The 21,432-nt window shown below is 38.3% G+C and overlaps 1 protein-coding gene across 1 annotated transcript in view; it reads right to left on the bottom strand.

Annotated features, from left to right (window-relative positions):
* Positions 1 to 21,432, bottom strand: part of LOC140238972 (kinesin-like protein KIF1A) — a 167,408-nt gene that overhangs the window by 33,848 nt on the left and 112,128 nt on the right. The window contains exons 19-26 of the mRNA XM_072318867.1: positions 10,177 to 10,256; positions 8,614 to 8,682; positions 7,508 to 7,686; positions 6,972 to 7,118; positions 6,095 to 6,305; positions 5,470 to 5,572; positions 4,603 to 4,786; positions 2,042 to 2,144 (exon numbers count right to left, since the gene is read on the bottom strand). Coding sequence (XP_072174968.1) covers positions 2,042 to 2,144; positions 4,603 to 4,786; positions 5,470 to 5,572; positions 6,095 to 6,305; positions 6,972 to 7,118; positions 7,508 to 7,686; positions 8,614 to 8,682; positions 10,177 to 10,256 — 1,076 coding nt within the window. The remainder of the gene's footprint in view (positions 1 to 2,041; positions 2,145 to 4,602; positions 4,787 to 5,469; positions 5,573 to 6,094; positions 6,306 to 6,971; positions 7,119 to 7,507; positions 7,687 to 8,613; positions 8,683 to 10,176; positions 10,257 to 21,432) is intronic.

A 21,432-nucleotide genomic window follows, 5' to 3' on the forward strand; every position in this document is an offset into this window, starting at 1 on the left:
ATATACACTGTACACTAGTAGTGTTAACACCAATAACTCTCCCCAACACACATCAAATTCCCTATCTCACCTAAACGAAAAAAAAAGAAAGAAAAAGGAAAAAAAAAGTGACAAGCAATACTCAATAAGAAAGAGAAAACTACCATGTGTGTTCATATACCACACTGTATGTCTCAACACTGTGTTGTATTGAATGCATTGAAAATTTGAGGAGAAAAAACATCTTTTACTTATTAATTCATTTCCTATCACTACCCGTGTTTCATTCTTGACTTGTTCCATGGTGCATTGTGCTAGTTTTTTTCAAAAAAAGTCTCAACTACACTCAGCTTGACGATAAACACCAAGAGAGAAAAGTGAGGTGTAAAGTCTGCTGAACTCGGCTAATCCAATATGACATACCGTTGCTGGGGTGACAAGACCTTGCATCTGCAATTTTGGTGAAAATGACTTTTTTGAATTAATGGTCAAATAATGGGATAAGTGATGTCCTGTCCAAATCCCAAGTGTCTTACTTCAAAAATGAAGCCACCACAGCATGTCAAAGGAAAGGCTTTCCCGTTCGCTATAGTGCTTTGGCCGCCATGTTTTTTGGCTCTCCTGAACATTTGACAGTTTGCAGATACGAGGTCTTGTCGCCCCAGCGACGATACATTCCATCTTGGATGCATCAAAGCTAAATTTATTAATTCATAATAGCGATGGTGAGGATTTGATAAGAACACTTTTTTAGTTTCTCTATCTCTCCAACACATTTGGGTATGATTCATATATATTTTTATGTAACTTTGTTGTGTAATTTGTCTGATTATTATTACTATTTTTTTTTTTTGGGGGGGGGGTTCTTTGTTTCAATGACTGCATTCCTTTGAGAGATAAGATATCTTTCCAAAACCGCATCAACTTGAAGAAAATTGATTCGAACTGTAAAAACCCTAAATTCCAGCCAAATAAGATACATGTGTATGTTTTTACATAATCAAAGGATAGAAACATTGATTATTACTGGCAGCTATATCAATCCTATTGACCTTGACCCTAAGTGAAAAATATTGATAATGTGGTCTATCTAACCTGATTGGCCTATCCAGTGTTTAAAGGTCCTGTTTACCTTTGGGAGCAGTGATTTTAAAAATGTTCAAGATATCACATTTGATGCATATGTGTAGGTCTGTTGTATCACAAAACATCCTACCATATAAAATCTTTGCAATAAAGCCTAAAATATAAGGAGATATCAGTATTTTTCTCATTAAATCATAACTGTAGACGGTTTAGTATTGAAACATTTTTATCATAACTATTGTTCACATTTTGTGTATTTAACAATACTTAACATTGATTATAGAAATTCAAATTTTTACAGTGGTTGTTTCTATCCCTAACTCACATTTGAGAACTATTTTAAAACACTAATGCTGGCTTTTTGTTTCTTCTGCAAATGGTAAATTATGCCTTTAAACTGCTTACAGGAAGAACCTATCAATACTGTTACACTTGCAATGCCAAGTACATGTACAACGTACATTATACTGTATCTATACATAGACTCGGTGATGACATACAACATTGTACACTGAAGGAATAACGCCTTTATATCAAAGAATGAAATGCACCGAGCAGGATTTGAACTAATGTCCTCCTGATTAGGCATCAATAACCTTAACCACTAAGCCATGGTGGTCCATGTGGTGTAAGTGTAAAGCAGTCATTAATCATGGAGCAAGCACACACTATGCAAATGAACTTAACCTTAAGGCATATTTGATGAAACCCTGCAAGATATCAATATTGATATCATTATAAGAAGTGCTGGAAATATGTAACCACATAAACAGAAAGATACATAAGGAGTGCATTTTTTTTTTTTTGTAAATCATTTTTACAAAAAAAGCAGAAATAAACTAGCCTTTTGAACACATCAATCATGACATGAAAAACAAACATAAAATTAGACAGACAAACATTGACATACAGAGAGACTGCATAAACCTTTTTGGACAGACCAGACAGGCTTTTGACACTCGACAAAAAGACTTACATCCTGCACAAAGTAAAAGCCCAGGGGCATTCCTGATTGGCCGGAATAATGACTGTGGTTTTCAACCGATTGCGTGACAAAGGCCCCTTGGCCATGGAGTAAGCTGTGTATCAAGCAAAACATAAATAAAATGTGTTTCAAAGTAATTTCTTTCATCTGCTTCTTTTATTTTTCCCCCTCGAGGTGTATTGTATCAGGCCAGCCATGGATAACAGAGAGTGACTTATATGTGTGTTGAAACTACATGCATTGGAAACAAATAAAAAAAAAAAAAAAAAAAAACATTTACTGTGAAGGGAATAAATATTGGCACATGTCATGACAACGAGTAGAGTAAATGAAAAATAATCTTTGAATAACAACCATTAAACAGCTGGAGCCTGAGCTTGATCTTATGATAAACCTATCTTCAAATAATTGCCTGTTAAATCTCGATTTGGTCACCAACTGTTCAACATGTCTATCTTGTCTGCAGCCTTTTCACACTATCGCCAAGATTTTGACATTTTCCAGAGGAACAAAAAATTAAAGGACAATGGCAAAACATTCTGCAAGACACTGAAGAACTAAATAATTTGGGCTGAGAAACTGAAAATCAAAAAATAAAAGTCATGATATAACAAATAGAAAAGAAAAAGGCAAAACGGCTCTGATTTCCAATTTGCCAGAAATTTGCAATGTGTGAAGACACTTTTTCACATTTGACATCACAATTTTTGGTCACAAATTTTGCAGCATTTTTTTTTTTATTTCAATTTCAAGACAAAAATATGCAAGATGCAAACAAAATAGACACATATAACCAGAATTGGTGGAGGATTAAGAAGCACGATGCAAGTTGAAATAATCCCAACGTTCAGCAAACTCTGCAATGGAATAGAAGTGTGCGCAGCTGCGAAAAGAAATGGCACGTTATGGTACTTTGAACGACATTGCTTCATTCTCGCACATTCACACGAATTGAACGGAATCGATTCAAAGCGAAATCAAAGTGCGACCCAAGCATACCAAATTCTCCCCATTTCATCTAGGCTTCTTGAGGTGGGCCATGACTGTTTTGTTTTGTTTTACTGTTTATGCTGTTTTCATGAAGTGATAATATGATAAAGTTCAATCAAAGGACAATTTGATACAACTTCACTCTCCCTACATCAATTAACAAGAATCCTTTTCTGAACGCACAAACAGGCAGCTGGTTGTTCACTGAATTCTTTAAAGATGAGATAATTGTGTTTGTCAACAGTTATTGGATTTCGAAAGTCCTCCAGGATATTTTCAATGCTTTATGAGAACACGCTGCTATTAACAGTTATAAAGGAATGGGACTATATGGAGCTTTATTGAATGAAGTGATTTAGATAGTGGTGGGGCAGTGAAATGGTCTAGATGAAATGAGGCGAGCGATTTCACAAGCATTCCGAGAAGCATCAAGCACATCCATCCATTGGTCACATGTTAGTCAGCATCAATGCTGCATATCTGTCTCGGGACAAAAACAAAAATGAGTGCCACAAGGTCACACAACTCACGTTCTGCGTGTGAAAGATTCTCAGCGAACCGTTCTCTGAGTTTTTGAAAGGTTCGGTGGAAAAGGCCTCATCCCTTCGGTAGAGAAATCTTTGGCAGGAGGGTGGAGTTATCACGGAAATTCACCAAAAAGTAATGAAGTGAGTCAGATGTACTTACAATATCATATACCAAAAGTGCTGGACAGCTGGAAAAACATTGTAGAACTGCAGTTAGATAACTAATGTAGTCTGATTGTTTATACTATCTTGGAATTCTTCTTTCCTTGGGGAAAGTAATATCTAAGTGGTACCTTTGTCTCATACCAGTATTTTTGGTTTATTTCACAAATGATATCATCAACATATTTTCAAAGTAAAAAACATGCATTTCTGCTAGCCCGCTTATGAAACAAAGTTAAAAGATAATTTGGCTGTTGATGAATAGTAACAATTCACTGTGACTGACTGACTGACCAACTTACCGAACAGTTTCATTCTTTAATCATACTGGGTCTGGAATCACTTGTAATTGCTCGCCTTCATCCTGTTCAAATAGATTGCTGGTGTGATCAGTCATCCATCAGTAGCTAAACATCACCGTTTTTGAAATTGAAATTTATGCGAATAAACAAAAGAAACACACATACACATGCCACACACACAAATACACATGGGCACATGGACTTTCTCTTGCACAGTTTACACACATACACTGATGCAATATATATGTACACCTAGACACACACATACACATCAATACAATCACACACAGTATACACACCAACACACACAAACACACTCAATAAACATGACATGCTAACACACACATACACATACACAAACACACTTGCAGAGGCATACCATATGACACAGAAGCCAACACCTGTCAAAGTAATTAACCCTTTCAGCTCCTCCTTTTCAATATGTTATTGCTACTGTACACATGAGAGCTGCCTTTGGTTACAAAAAGGTTCATAGAGAAGGGCCCAGATCCTAGACATATAATGGTCATCTTACCATGATGACACAAATGAAACTCGAGGTGCGACTTACTTGAACTGGCAGAAGATGTCTGAGTATTCGGTGGAGATGCCCGAAGCCTGGAGGACGGTCACTCGGAAGGTGAAGGTTGAGCCGATCTTGAGGTGGTCAGCGTCGCAGGCGTCCAGAGTGGACAGCGACGTCATGCTCTCTGTAGTACTCATGGCTTCGAAGTCGTGACACTTCTCATCAAGGTCTACATGTGCGTGCAAGTGTATATGGGGTAGGGAAGATAGCGGGCATAAGGGTTACTATAAAACAAGGAATGTTCATGTGCATTTTAATTGTGTGAATTTCGTGAGAGCCAAGATTCACGAAATTGAAATGCACACGAAAGTTCTTGTCTACACTGTATGAAATGAATGTAAGAGGCAACTTGCAAAAATTTCAAGCCGCGAAAAAGGCCATGTGCTCCAATTTGCGAAAATTTTATGCCTCGAAAATATTGTGTTTTACAGTGATATTGCAGAGTTACACATCTATCTATTCACTTTTTTTCAGTTGGGTGACATCACCCATTTGTGAATATTGCATGCAATTTACTTTGGGCATAATTTGAGGAGCACTTTGATGGCATTTGGTCAAATCCTACCCCATCTCCCCCACCCCCACACTTCAACATGATATATTGGCATTTTCTCCTGAAAACACAGGGAGGGGGGAGGGATAATCAATTCTATGTCCAGAAAATCACCGACATGACATAAAACATGGAATAAGATGTACTAATACTGTGGAGTTTGTATTATACAATTTGTAAGATGTACACCATATGTTGGGGGGGGGAGGGGGGGGGGGGAGGGGGAATCTACCACACCCTTTTACAAGAAAATGACCAGGATCTACATAGAGGTTCTGATCACATACAGGTAATCTTACCCATGTCTGAGTTCTCTCTCTGACCCTCCACGATGCGTAGGTTCTCCTCCGACATGTTGGAACGGCTCATCACCTTGTTTATGACGGAAGTGTTTCTCTTCAGCTGGTGGGGAAAAAAAAGAGGGCAACAGGAATATGACAAAAATGAGGATACCTTCTTCAAGGACAAGACATTTAGTGTAACGAGGAAACAACAAAACACTTTCCCTTCTCAATACTACTAATTTCCTCTTACATGAATGTTTCCTCTGCTTCAGCTTTACCCCCCTCCCAGTTTCCTGATGTTGTTCCTTTCAGTCTTCTTCTTGGCCTTTTAGTTGCATGCCTGTTCTCATATCACTTCAATACCCCTTCTCCTTAAGTTTTCTCCTCATTTCCACTCCCAACCTTTCCACTTCACTCTTGGTTCCTCCCCCCCCCCCCTTTTCCATCTTCACCCTTTCTTCCTTTCCTTCTTCACTTTCAACAGTTTTGGCCCTCCTGGGGTCCTCCCATCGACTTTTGACCAACCCAAGCCGTGACACTGTGGACTGGTGACGGCAGCTCTATGACACAGTGTGGCAGCAGACCTCATACGCAAGAAGAAGAAGAAAAAAAAGATGAAGAACCAGCTCCCAATTCTCACCTTCCGGTTGAAGTACTCGTCGTCGTTGAACTGAATCTTGGCCATGCCCGACTGCCTGACCCCCGACCCGTAGTCTGGCGTCTCGTCGTCCGGTAGGACGTGCTGTACAGCGATGCGGAGGTACCCCTTGACGTCTCCTTTCTCGTTGACGATGGCGACGCGATGGACCAGGGGTACCGGATGCAACAGGTTGCTCATGTACACAAAGGATCTGGGAATATTGAAAAGTTCTCTTGAATTTAATTTTCATAAATTTTGTAATCAACTCAAGGGACAAAGTTGCAGATGAGAATAGTAACATTGGTAAGAATCTGTATTAAAGTAGTAATACCCGGTAGTGAAAATGGTGGCTGTGATAGTAAAAATGATAAAAAGGCAGTGATAATAACGATGATAATAAACTTTATGTTAATTGACAGATAAAGCTACCTGTTTGATAACATTGCTAAACATTTCGAAATCCCATTTCAAATTTGATGAAATTATAAGGCAGCAATGTCATACATGTACATGTATATATTCAACCTTGTAGGCCCACTATAAACACACACACACATGATTGTATAAAAATTGTACAATGTAAATCAGGAAGGCTCCCCATAGAGCAAATCAGAGAAATATTTGTGTGTTACATGAATCTCCATAGGAAATTATAATTCCCAGATCAGGGAAGCTTTTCATATTCACTAGCCAGGACACGAAGGAGGCATTTTGAGGCAGCCTTTTGCAGCATCATGGGAACTTGGCAAATCTGTGCTTGCAAAAGTGATGTGGACATTTTTTGAGTAATGAGGGATACGTGTAGGTTGAAATGGAACGGGAGCTTCAACGTGGATAAAAATCCGCACAGCCAAGCTTTCGCAGTGAAAACACTCACCTGCCAACGAGTCGGAACCAAGGGAAGCGATCGTAGAACGGATCCCGGCACGTGACGCTGTTTTCGAAGCCCATGTTGCCGTCGGGGCTCGTGGGCGTGGCATCGGCCGCGTTGTCGTACATCTCCCTCATCAGCTCCAGCCGTTTCCTGGGCGACAACATGGCACAGCGTCAAATCACAATTCTGCTTCATTTTGATGATGTCTTTGGCACCGTGAAGACTTTTACACTTTTCAGTACAATACTACACGTCCAAGATATGACCATAGGTAAACCAAACATGCACGAATACAAGTACTGGTAAAGGCTAGTAGAAGCAGTGAGCCCAATTTAAATTTCTATTTTATAAAGCAGCTTTCTGTAAGTACATATGACAAAGTACAAAGTACCCTGCTTTTTTATTGCTCATGTGGACATCTTTTTACTTTTATTCACATTGCATGTATATCATGTGCTATGGATCATGTTGGAGATGGAGGGGGAAAAAATGTGAACTTGAATGACTCAATGAATATTCATGAGTGGGCGTGGTCTTACTGTAGCTTCTCCAGGGTCCAGTAGTGGGTGGCACCGTTCTTCTTGTCCTGGACCTCCACGGCGACCACGGTGCGAGGGAAGGGTCTCTCCATTACCTCCTGGCTCTCACTGCTAGGGACCAGCTCGGTAGGGAGGGGTGAGTAGAGGGTGTCGGACAGCAGCACAAACTGAAACTCCACCTGTTAGGAGGGGGGGGGGGGCATTTCAAGTGTTGCCTCATTAATTAACTAGTACATGTAAGTGTCAAAATGATATCTCCTTGATTTCATGAAAAAAAACAATAAAAAAAAACCCTGTATAGTTGATTTCATCAAAATCTAAGGTTGATGGTACAAGAGAAACTCTGCTGTCATTCATCGCACTTGAATGAATTCATTATTAGCATTAAAATTTAGCTTCCTAATTTAGCACAAAAATGGTCTCATCTTTATATACAGGTCAGCCTCTATGTTATGAGCACTGTTCTTCCACCGGGCCTGTAGTAACTACTTATCCAGCGCTGCTGGGTGCCCAGTTCTACACGCAGATCAAAAGCCACATGGTGGGTATTATACTCAAAACACATCCAGTCCAATTACAATGATTGCATGGTATAGTAGGTGTCCAAAAGATCGACACTGTACATTAAAACCGACACCCCTCTATTTGTGGCATTGCGCGTAAGGAACGAACTTTCGAGCATGCAACTACGCGCAGTGGTTTTGCATTCTTCTCTGGGGATTTGAAGATGTCCAAATATTACTGAAAATCCAATATTAAAACAAGATCAACAGCAAAACAATGATACCGTAGATTATAAATGCACATAGGAAAAGCATTACGTGCATTTCACACGTATTGTCAATAGAGGGTAGGGGTGTTGGTCTCAAAATACGGCACAACTGAGTGCGTCAAAATAACAACCCACGTGTTCCAAGCAGTTATCTTGGAGCGTGTACCGCAAATCACATTTGGAGAATTAAGAGTATTTTCTTCACATGTCAGTAAAATTTCAGGCAAATTGTGAGATATTTTAGGTATCAATTGATAGAATAACATTAGGGTGTCGATGTGTTGGACATCCAACTATGGGATTCATGAAAACCCAGAGAGGTGATGATTTTTACCTTTTTCTTCAGTTCCACACTGATTGCATTGGCCTCCTTGAGGAAGATGGCATTACCCCACAGGTCATCCTGGAAGATGAGTGGGAAGGACATCAGAAGGAAAGAAAAAGAATATTTGTGTTTCTTCGTATTCTTAATCAGTTGATTTCATTTTCAGTTGTAATTGCTTATGTGTAATCAGTATCTGATGTAAAATTGCATTTTGTAAGAGAACTGTATTATTTTGTAGTACATGTAATAAGACTCTTTTGTTTCCTTTTTTTATCTGTTTAATGTGAGTAATCATTGTATTGTATTGTTTTATTTGTACATTTACATCAAGGATATGCAGTTCAGCCTCTGGGCTGTTATATGCCTTCCTTTTGATGAAATAAACCAATATCTATCTATCTATCTATCTATCTATCTATCTATCTATCTATCTATCTATCTATCTATCTATCTATCTATCTATGACAAGTATGAGACCCATTGAGGATGGGCTGATTTTGCTACTACACCGAGTATACTCGGGACTCGTCTTAAATGGGTATTGCGCATGTGGATACTTCGTAACATAATGGGCATAGAGAAAAATCAGTCTTGTTGCTATGGTGACAGGGCCACCTGTAATTATACTCAACAATGGCTCTAAGTAATCAGTTTCAGTCACACCAGGATTTCTTTATCATGCTTGTGATTAAGATTTTTACCTTGGAAAATAATTGTTGCTACCATGGCAGCAGTCAATTAGCTCAAACATCATCAATGTAGTAAATTGTTACCATACTACTTACAGATGCACAAATTGCACACACATTTAATATACATAGTATGCTATTATAGTTGTCTGTGCATGTTCATAATCAAACAGACTGAGATCCTCAGCCAACAATCTATGTTGTATCTACCTACCTATCTATCTCCCTTTCTATCTATCTATCTATCTATCTATCAATCCTTCTATTTATCCATCTATCCATCTATTATATATCTATCTACATGTATCAATCATCTATCTATCTACCTACCTGTCTATCTATATATCTGCATCCATCCACCTATTTACAACTACCTATCTACCTATCTACATTTTATCTATCTACCGAATCTACAAATATCTATCTAGTGCATCTACGTATCTATCTATCTATCTATCTATCTATCTATCTATCTATCTACCAATCCATCTATCTATCTATCTGCACCTCTCTCTTATATCAAGTTGTCATCCAGTATTTAAACCTTTGCACCCTATTGAGCCCACGACTCACCCGGATGGAAGTGAAGCGGTAGTGTCTATCGATCTATCTCTCAATCTATCTACCTACAATGTATCTACCTATACCCAGATACATCTAATCTATCTATTTATCTATCTATCTATCTATCTATCTATCTATCTATCTATCTATCTATCTATCTATCTATCTATCTACCTGTCTATTATCTATCTACATGTCTCTATCTATCTATCTATCTATCTACCTATCTGCATCTCTCTCTTACATGTATATATATCCAATTGTCATACAGTAACCTTTGAACCTCTGATCTTTGGACCCTATGGAGCCCACGACTCACCCGGATAGAAGTGAAGCGGTAGTGTCTCCACTTTCTCCACACCCACGTGGCCAGCTGATATTCTCTCGCAGTCCATTGACCTGCAATTAATGAAGAAAGAAAGGGAAAAAAGACAGAGAAAAATATGAAGAAATATCTCAAAACTTTCTTGAGAACACTGCACATTTTGATATACTAATTGTTTTTTTTTTTTAATACAGTCAAGTACACACTAAAGTACTCCATTGTAAAGTCAAAACAGTCACCTATCATATTGCTTGTCAATAAACAAAGAAACTGGTAGAAGTGCTGTCAAACGTATATGATATGTATCTATCACGTATATGAATAGAGAAAGTAAGGCATTCCTAGTTCTAATTACTTTATTTATTTAGATATTGGAATGGATTATTTCTCCCTCTGTCCAAACGATTTCTATTTTCCTTTAAAGCTCTTTCTCTTAAATCTCTGCATGTATGCAGATGTTTTGCTTTCTTGCTTCCAGCACTCATACGGGAAGAAACTCGTATATCAATAGTCTGCTTTACCATGTTCTCCATCGTAAAAGTGATTACCAGTAATAGCCTGTCATTGCAATAAAATAGCTCCTTCAACTGATATTTTTAGCTTTCAATATCCTGAAAATATTGCACAGATTAAATCTTGTACGAAAAGAAAATCTTTAACTGCACATAATGGACATATTTTCTTAGCAACACTCATACAACACACAAATTATATTATGCTGGGAATGATGTATACGAAAATGTAAATCTACATCTTGAAACCCTAGTATTTTGGCAACCAGAACATTGTGGTTTATGATTCTTATCTTTGAGGGAGAGAGAAAAAAGTTATGTCTTTGAGGGAGATGCTAGTATGAAAAAAATAATGCAATTCTATTCTCAATTTCATTCACCTTTGTTGATTTCTTCAGTGGTTTTATAAATCTTCCCCAAAAATAAACATAAACTTATATTCCCATAAAATTGATAATCTAGACTTTATAACATTTACTGGGAAGAATTTGACTCAACAGCAAAGATAAATTAAATATAAAAAAAAAACACATGGGGAAGATTAATAGTCAAGTTGCAGTTATCGAGGAGCAAAACAACAAAAGGCAAGAAAAAAGGAGAAAACGGAGCAACCAACTTACCTTCTCCCCCTTCACCAACTCTCACACTTTTTCTTGACTGCCGGACTTACATTTGTCATTAACATGCAAATTGGTTTGTTACCATGGAAACTGAGATGACAAGCTGGATGCTCCCCTTTCTTTCTTTTTTTTTCTGATTTGCTCCCGATAACTGAAAACTTGGAACCTTGGTTTGCTTTAAAGACTAATTAAATGACTCACAAATTTCCAAAGATACTACATTTTCCCTCAATCTCAAAATCCAATTATCAAAACTGATCACTGGATACCTCTCATTTAAATCAGACCTGCAAATTATGGACACTAATGTGTGGAAGGCACTTATGGAAACATCTCAATACGAGTGAAGTGGATACTGTACAGTTGCATTTTAATACAGGAACACTGGACAGGCTACCGTCTACATCTACTTGTACTGAGCAGCTACGACCGTGCAGAACTATGATTGTTTCATGCACAAACATGGATTAAAGTTCATCTGCGCGAAAGAATGTCTTCCCGATGCTAGAAAGACTACAGAAGACACACTCACTAAGCAAGATAAGTACACATTTAATCTTTCTTTTTTTAGTATAATATATTTCCAACAAATTGTTTGGAAAAGGCACTTGGAAAGAGAATATGATATAACAGTAGTCTCCAGGCTACACAGTCTTTATTAGCTTAAAGCACAGGTTTAGAAAAAAGAAGATATTGTAGAGGAAACTCAATATAGGAAGGTTCTTCTGACAATGGAAATTTTATTCCACCTTATGAATTGATTTGTTGTCTTGGGAGCTATTTTGAGCTATTTTGACTTCATTTGACTGGGTCCAAAGTAAAGAGCTTGTTATATCAGGCATTTTGTTACATCAGATGTCTTCATATTGAGTTTCTCCTGTACATGGTAGGCTGTTAAAAAAAGTGATATTGGTACACACATCTATGATTGTTAGATTGATGAAATATGGGGCATGTGGCATAACAAGAAGAACTCCAGATACACACCCTTAAAAATGGTTAGTTACCAAGAAGTTAGTTACAACACAGTCAAAGTGAAAACACCAATGAAAATTCATGACAGAACATCATGAGGGAGGCATTTTGGAAGAACAAACACATGAATATATTTATAATGATGTGTCATAATTCACTTAGAGATAACTATCATACAACTGAAGTCATATTTTATTGCTGTTTCTTCAAATCAGTTTTTTTTTTTTCCTCTAGAACGTACGTTACAGAACTTTGACAAACGTCCGCTCTGTGCAGATGATATTCACTTATTCTGTTTCTGCCTTATTAAAGAGCCGGTAACGAGGGGATGCCAGGGAGTAGAAAGGTTTGGGGGTATATTTGAGAATCTTTGTAACAAATTGTGTACAACTTTTATCACTGATCTTTATGTTAGCAAACACACAGTCAAAGAATCTTGACTAGAATCAAACATCACTGATGAGCTTATGCTTTGATGCACAAATTCACTGACGGGCAATTCTTTTCTAGCTGGTCTGCCACTAGTCATGGTTTTCTTAATGTACCCCGATGGGCAGCGAGTAAAGATGAATTCAATCTGGCCACCCCTGTTTCCCCGTGATACTATGTCCTTAAGCAGCAATACAAGAATCTCTGAGTTTCATTAACATGATATCATTGTTTTCCAAAACACAAAGCATTAGAAAGAGGGGGGGGGGGATATACAGAGGGGGAGAGGAAGAGCAAACAGATAAAAAGAGGGGAAGGGAGACGGCTTTCCAGATTTTCCTATTTGCTAGTCAGTTGTAAAAGAGAATCTTGTAATCACTTTTAGTTCATGTAATAATGCCCTTCAAGGCAGACACGATTCCAGGTTCCTGCTCAGTGCGATGCAAGCTAAAAACAACCATAATGCTAATGGCTTGCCATCTAGCATCTGCGGCGAGGCGTACTGACGCCAGTTAACGTCTGACATCGCATGGTTGTAGAGGTCTGTCCGTATACATGGTAGGAATAAATCCATATCTTATAGTACTCTGACTCTAGATGGATGCAAGAAATACTTCTTGCCCGTGTCTTCTCACCACTGGAGAATTACCCCAAGTTCAAGACTACAGAGAATACATTATAGAATCTTGTAAAGCAAGCTCATATCACCACAGGTAAAGCATTCTTCATAACGAAGTGTTAAACTATTAGAGTACTCCGCTGATGAAGGCAGCAGCATTTACAGCTGAAAATTCTGGAGGAAAATATCTTGTATTGAGATCAAAAGTTGAACATCAATTTCAGAAGTGTTAAACTGTTGGTCTGACCCTCAACCTTACTGGAATTAAGAACTGGCCGTTTGCATCACAGATGTGACATATACGTGTATCTAAGAAATATGATTCAACTAATGTCTGACTGAAGAAGCCTTGAATATTACAAGGGAAAAGAATTATCTGCTCCTTAATGCTTACTTGCTATATTATCATCTTTTCCATCCGAGCAGATGGCAAAAACAAGCCCTTCCCCAAATGTAGACAAGGGAGGGTGGTACACATGAAAGGAGGAATCAAAGGAAGGCTAATGAGTGTCAAAGATATAAGAGGAAGGGAAAGGTGATTGCTATTAAAGTGAAGTATTTGAAAACAGCAATAAATATCAAACATATGGTAGAGAAGAGTGAGAGAGAAAGAGATCAGGGAAAGGACTGGGACATGCATCAAATAAAGGATGAAAAAGGGAAAGACAGGTATGAGGAAGGAGGTATGAGGGAGGGGTAAGGGACAAGCCAGGCATGCACAAAGGAGGGATATCAGGCATTATGTTAAAGAAGATGCTAGACAGGTGTGAAGAAGGGGTATTAGGGAGAAATGGAGGAGACATTATGGAGATGCAATGGATGGGTAAGGGAGGGGCTGGAAGGAGGTATCATATCAGTAAAAGGGAAGAGAATGGTATAGGAAGCAAAGGAGGATACATGTAAGTACATTGTAGGAGGAGTAAAGGAGTTATAAAGGAGACAGAGACAGACAGATGGGAGCATAAGTGTAGCTATAAGAGATTCATCAGGAGATATATAGGATGCATATGGCAATGTAAAGGAGGAGAAAGGGAACTATAAATGGGGCATATGGAGAAGTATAGGAGAGGTTATGGGTAGGCAACGGAAGCATAGGAGACATATAAGAGGTTGAACGTAGGGATAAAAGGAGCATAAGGAGACTTCTACCAAATGTATACAGGCATAGGAGATAGGAGGGGTAAAAGATGTAGAAAGATATCTTTTTAAAAAGGCTATGAGAGGGGTGAAAGAGACAAATGAAAGATACATTGTATATGAAGAGACATAAGACATATAAGAATATATATATGAGAAATAAAGGGCACATAGGATTAGGACTATAGAGTATAGGATTAATAAAATGGATAAAGGTAAGAATATAGGAAACTAGAATGCCATGATGAGTAAATTGACATAAGTGAGAGATGAAGAATTGATATCAAGGGGATTTCTGAGGGAGGAAAAAAAACCCAACAACAAACGTATCAAAAGAAGAGCAAGGAGGGATAAAAAGGAACACTGCAAACACGTTGATACTGTGAAAAGTTAATGTACATTGTAAAGCTTCATTAAAATCAGAACTTGATAAGCTCCAAAATCTACTGAACGCAAAGGCAGTAGTCAGTGTGACGGAACCTCATGGACATGGGTCCAACCAGCGAGCAAGTTCTTAACCCATGGCTTCTTTAATGGTTCCTCCCGCAGAGTTAATACATAGCACACCAAGTTCCATTTAAGCAATGATCAAAAAAATCAAGGCATATTCAAAGTTTCTCATAGTTACAATAACATTGGCTGTGAGGTTTAAATGGATGTACCGGCAGGATGGGATATAACTTTTTCATGGGAAGGGGAGGGTTTCAAGAAAGTTCCAGCTTTACCATGTAGAAAACTATCCATCAAAATGAAGCTGTTTAGAAAGTACATTCATGCTTTGGACAGAGAATGCAAGCTTGCTATTGTGTTTGAAAGCCTTTCAAAGTACAGTGTGTATGGGGTTGGTTGGTCTATTTGAGCCCTATAGATGATTATTCTCTATCAAAACGATTCTCATGTTGTGTAATCCACCAGGTAATATCCCAGTTCAACCCTTTCACTACCTCCTTTATCTCTGTGCATGCATATATTCTCAGTTTTTTGTTTGCTTTTTTCTAACATACATACTTACGAAAATAAAAACTGTGTGTTTGTGTACATAGAAAGCATGTGCATGAAAATGCATGCCTAGACTTTCATATATATTTTTTTTCCTCATATGTGGTTATGGATTAATATGGCATGGTGACAAGACAACAGACACTGTATTAATTGAACACAACTGCAAACACAATGTCAGTATAATAGGAAAGGCCTACTCTACCAGAGGAACATGAATCAATACATCACACATGATGGGTACCATGGAAATGCTTTCACTGCTTATGAATATTCATGAGCGAGAACAGGACATGTGATATAATACAGATCACAGAGCCCAGTATACACATGCATAGTACTTTTCAAATCATTTTTTTTCCTCCCTCGCTCTCTCTCTCTCTCTCTCTCTCTCTCCGGGTTTTTGTTGTAGCTAGCAACATGTCAAGCAGAATGTTACGCAGGTTAAATAGCATATTTGCTGTTACATGAGAAAGTCACACAGTTTTCTGCAGTAAAGACGTACGACAGGGTAACTACACGTCTAACGGAGACAAAGGAGCTAAGCCATTCTCTTGGCTTTCAAAATTTAAAGGGAAACATCCAGCCTCACATAACAGTTTCCACAGTTGATTTTTTTTTTTTTTTTGAAAAAAAAAACAAGGTACGAAAAACACCAATATTGCATGAATGATGGCGCTGTTTCTGTCCGGATCTCTTCATCTCAGCATCTCCTGGTTCGGTCACGTTATCCTTGCCAGTCCCTTGCACCACTGCTCCTCCGTTGCCGCATCTTCTTCTCTTGCTCTCGCAGCACAAACTTCAGCACGACTTACAAGTAACATACTCATAAACTAATTAGTACACCCCGCAAATCATGCAATTAGGATGTGAGGCACTGATGACTACACATTTACTATTTATGATACAACAAAATTTAAAATACTTAACTGACATTCATACCTCCCGAGTTGCTACAGGTTGTGAAAGAGTTTGATTTGATATATTAATACACAGAAAAAAAAGATGGCATGAAATCCTAGAGGGCTCTAACTACTGTGTTGTGTATGTGTGTAAATGGAGGATGTGCACACATTTTCAAGTTTATCTGTGCTGAAGTACAAACCCAAATTTATTGTGTCTTATCCATGAAATATCCACCACTTTATACGATAACTCATCCCACACATTTCTTCCTTTTTCAATAGATTAACATGAAATCAAAAACTCGAGTCATTCTGGCCTCTTTCTACCCAGATAAGAATCTTTATACATCGGGGTCAAGCACTCACACAGGGGCACCTGTGGCAAGACTATTTGATCGGAGAGTGCAGGCATTGAATGTGTATTCCTTGTGGGATTGACTTTGTCCCTAGGCAGAACGGTCTATGAAAGGAACCAAAAAATATATATGCCACCATTCAACCGGGCTGGGTCTATTTTCTTTTCATAACAGTGCAGTTCTCACTTTCTCTTGTACATTTGATCATTGTCTACTTAGCTTCGGATTTATTATTTTTTCTTCTTCTATTACTTCTTTTGCTTTACCCAGAGCTTGGATTAACAAAGGATATATTGCATTCCCGAAATTCTCTCCTTCTTCATTCAAACAAAACCTATCCCCCCCCCTCCTCCTCAACTCCACTGAGGCCAAGCAGCACAAGGTTCAGCTGTTAATTTGCAAACTTTTAACCTATTGTGTGCTTTTAGTACCAGTTGACACAGGAAACCCCATAACATTGTACACAGTGTCCAAAGGTCCTGGCACAAAAGGGTTAAGGCTTTGAGCAAGATGCCTTTGTGTTTGGGTGTCTGTTCCCATGGTAACCCATCCATCAAGCTGCTACTGTCCAGTAGCCCTATTGCTCCTCCTCTCTCCTCCTCCTCTCTCCCCCCTCCCCCCCCCCCCCCCCCCCCACCAAGAATGATCCCTGCATAATCATAGCCAAGTCATCAATTAGCTCCCGGTCTGACAGGCATCAAGATCATTATCGCCCCGTCCCGCTGTCACAGCCGGCAACCGAGATCCTCTCCCCGGCAGCTAGCTCTTCACAGTGAGTCACCAAACTAAATATAGCACGATGAGTCGCAGGGGAGAGTACCTCCCCAGCACCCCGCTACCTGCCTTTCTTATGCAAATGATTAAGGCCCAGTGCATTGTGGGAAATTCCAAGGAAATTTTTGAAGGGGAGGTGAAAGGGTAAGGTCAAGGAACCAAGGTGAGGCTTATATTGAGGAGGAGGGGGAAAAAAAGAAATGGGTAATAATGTAGGGACCAGCTGGTATGACATGTTTATGTCCCACTTACTGGGCAACCTAAGAAATATTTCAGCTGTGTCATAGCAGTTGTTGTATTCTCTGCATGATTTGTGATGTTTGTAATGGGCAATGGCATTTCATATGGGAGGTGGAAAGTGGTGGGGGGGGGGGGACAGGGGAGAGTGGGGGAGGGGTGGCAGCAATAGACAGATTTCTTCCCAAGGGATTCATTCCTGGGGCATCAGGGGGTGGTGGGGGTGGAAGTTCTCTTGCAAAGGAATTTCTTGAGCACCCAGTAGTGACAGATGCTCCATCATTCTGCGAGTAGAGGACATGCCTAGAGTATTCAGCTAGGAATAAACGAGGAAAAGGATGGGGGCTTCTGAGGCATCATAATGCCAGGGGAAAATTACCATCTGGTGCTTAACCCCACCCTCCCCCCTTCCCCTGGCCAATTCCTTAAGTTTTATTTATGTTTTATCTCAGCTCCAAGTTCAGGAGGAGGAAAAGACCTTGACTTGATGATAGTTGCAGCTGTTGGCTTATTGCCTCATCAACATCCCGATCAATAGACAGGAATGTGGTGGATGTGGAATGTGAAGTGGGAGTTCAGGTGTGACAGAGAGTGAGCGAGAGACAGACAGACAGACAGACAGACAGACAGACAGAGCAAAACAAAGAGAAAATGAATAATAGGAGAGAAAGATGAATGGAAAATGTTTTTCAATATGCAGAAATGTATATATGTAGTCTCTTTTCAAGGTTTCTAACTTTGTCTGCCTGGAAAATCTCCATTATGCTTTACTGCAGGTGAAGGCATTATTTGTTTTATAACATGATGCATATGATTAGTAGTTGTAATAGCTACAGTCTATAGTTATCAATGTCCTATCATGAATTCCATCTATTTGTTTAGACTGCTTTTTAATCATATTTTTCTTCTGTTCTTGTCTTTCTGATCTACAGATCAATGCATTGAACCTATCGAGACATGAATATTGTCACAGAATGATGGGATCTTATGTTTGAAGTTTGGGAGTTGTTTGTCAGTTCTTGAGGATGACAATCTTTGTTTTGGAAGGGGGATATTAATTACAATATACCCTTGCATAAGATTTAATGTACCTCACATCCATTTTGAAAGGGAAGCACAGCACATATTCCTCTGGTGTTATGACAAAAGATACATGTAACTTTATGCGTGCACTTTTCGATTCACACATTTGAAATTTTATAGCCTGCAGACTTTTAGTGCTTCAAAGTGATGCAAATTGAAATACCACTGACTGCTGAGCTTCATGCTTTCCCTTACAAAAAAAAAAAAACATTCCTAGAGGTCAGCAAAAGGTCAAGGCTAAGTCTCATTGACGAGAAATCACTTGCAAATGAAAGTGCATGATATTTACATTGAATACAATTGATATACATCATAGCTTTATAATCGATTACTAAACAATCCCCAGTTACATTGATGTTACTTACATGAATCTTATTCCAAGAGATTTTAGAGTCCTATGCTTTCCTTTCAAAAATATTACCAAAGTATGATTATCTTATTAGACATAAGTCACTTGACGCACTCGAGTCTTATTTTATTATAAATTTATTGCATCTGTCAAGAATAGTTATTTACAATGCTTACATCAGTAATTACAGTTTTACTATACTCTCAATATTCTGACGACACGAGGCAAAATATATGTTACTGCCAGTACTGTGGTTGTTCAGATGAAACTTAAAAGAAAAAATAAATACACAGTCTATATAATATGTTCAAAACAATATAAACTCATAATTTCGTCACAAAACCAAACTTAGAAGACACAGTTCTTGTAAATAAGTAGATGGTCATGACATATGTAACGCAAACAAATTCTGTAAAATATTTTTGAACAAAAACCAAACGATTTCCTATTTTCAGGGAAGAGACATAAAATGAAAAAGCTTTATCACAATGTACTTTGCATGCAGATAAAGAGAGATACATAGGCAATTCTATATTTGGCAATCTATAACATATATTCTACGACAAGGTAAAATGATGAATACTGAAAAGGCTACGCTGTGGTGACTCTCTTCAAGGTGACAAAGAGGGCACTTTCTACCGTCTCACTACTCCTTTAATAGAGACCTTTTTCTCTCAAGATTGTAGGGAAAATGATAGCATGCACCTATGATGCTCTTCTGTTAGCGTGGAAAGTAAATCATACATGCACATGTTTTTGGGTCATCAGGTTTTGTTGTTGTTGTTGTTGTTGTTCCCATGATGAACATTCCCTGATCAATGAATAAGGAAGGGTATAGAATGGTTGTCTTAGGTCACATATACTTAAACAAGAGATACGTTACATGTAGTCTGAGTGCACATCATTGAGACGTTACAGTTGAGAACGAGTTCAACTGTGGCCACATGAGGGATGAGTAGATGTCTTGTTTCAAAAACAATGACCAACCTAACACAATAAAGAGTGTTCTATTCGGCAAATTATCATCACAACTTATAAGATGTCGAGTACAAACTGGCGTAAGAAATATGAATAGTGTAAACAAGATGTATCAAAAATGAGGAAGCATATCGAACAGACACATGGAGTACAGCAGTTGGAAGTCTTCATAGAAGAACTTAAGATCGTGGCATTTGGTTTGACATCACCTCACTCTAAACTCTCATCCATTCAACATTACAACTATTTTCATATCTTACAAGAAGGCATCTGCACAACGATACATATACACATTGTTTGTAACACCTACTACACAGCAATATTGCACTTATATAAAAGTAAACAATGCAAACTTTCCTCCTACAAACATACGGAAAAAAAAAAATCATGAAAGTGTTTCTTAATGAATCCAGTACCTAAAATGATATAAAATCGCTTAAATGATCAAAACCACGTTGGTAACATATATGACAAGTAAATGCAGAAAGCTGAGACATGTTCTTAAGAAGATTTGTAACTAAGGAAGGCAGATATGAATTGAAATCAACAGGACATAGAACCAGAAGTACATGGTAAATTTTAAATCAACAGGAAAACATGTGGAGAAATTTGTGAAAGAAAAAATCTAAAGACCTTTAAAACTGCCTATCACCACAACACTTGATGGACAAGAGCATTCTGTAGTTAGAGCATTCTCTGATAGAAACCCAGTTACTTGGTGCATTCAATTTTTCATTTTGAGAAATTTTCACTTTTCCGTTCATTTTATTCCACTAAAGAGAAGAAAAAAAAATTGATTAGCGGACAGAGAAACATTTACGCTATGTGTTACACTCAATGAGCAGGCATCCCTTGTATTGCAAGGTACATAACATGTACATCTTTACCCATCCCCTATGAAATTTTGATACCTCCAAAGCATTGTGTCTAGGGCCAGTCAAGTACCTGCTGGCAATGGCTTTACTAGACCACTCCCCCCCCCCCCCCCCACCCCCACTTAAACCCCTGAACAGAAGCACAGAATCACAGAGTCACAAAATATATCACTTCCTATCAAAACATCCTATCTAAACATCAGTAGACAATGTTACAACCTTCATCAGACCATTTGTCACCACACTTTGCAAGTCAATGTGTATATATTGAGTAAAACTGGATAAAGATTAGTGAAATGCAGTCTTGATAAAAACGAAAAAAAAAATATATATATATAAAAAAATCTGCAATGCAATAAACAAGGAGGTATATTTTATCCTATCCCAGGTGATGTTTTATCA

The sequence above is a fragment of the Diadema setosum genome, chromosome 15 (assembly GCF_964275005.1).
Source record: "Diadema setosum chromosome 15, eeDiaSeto1, whole genome shotgun sequence".
In the NCBI taxonomy this organism is placed as follows: domain Eukaryota; kingdom Metazoa; phylum Echinodermata; class Echinoidea; order Diadematoida; family Diadematidae; genus Diadema; species Diadema setosum.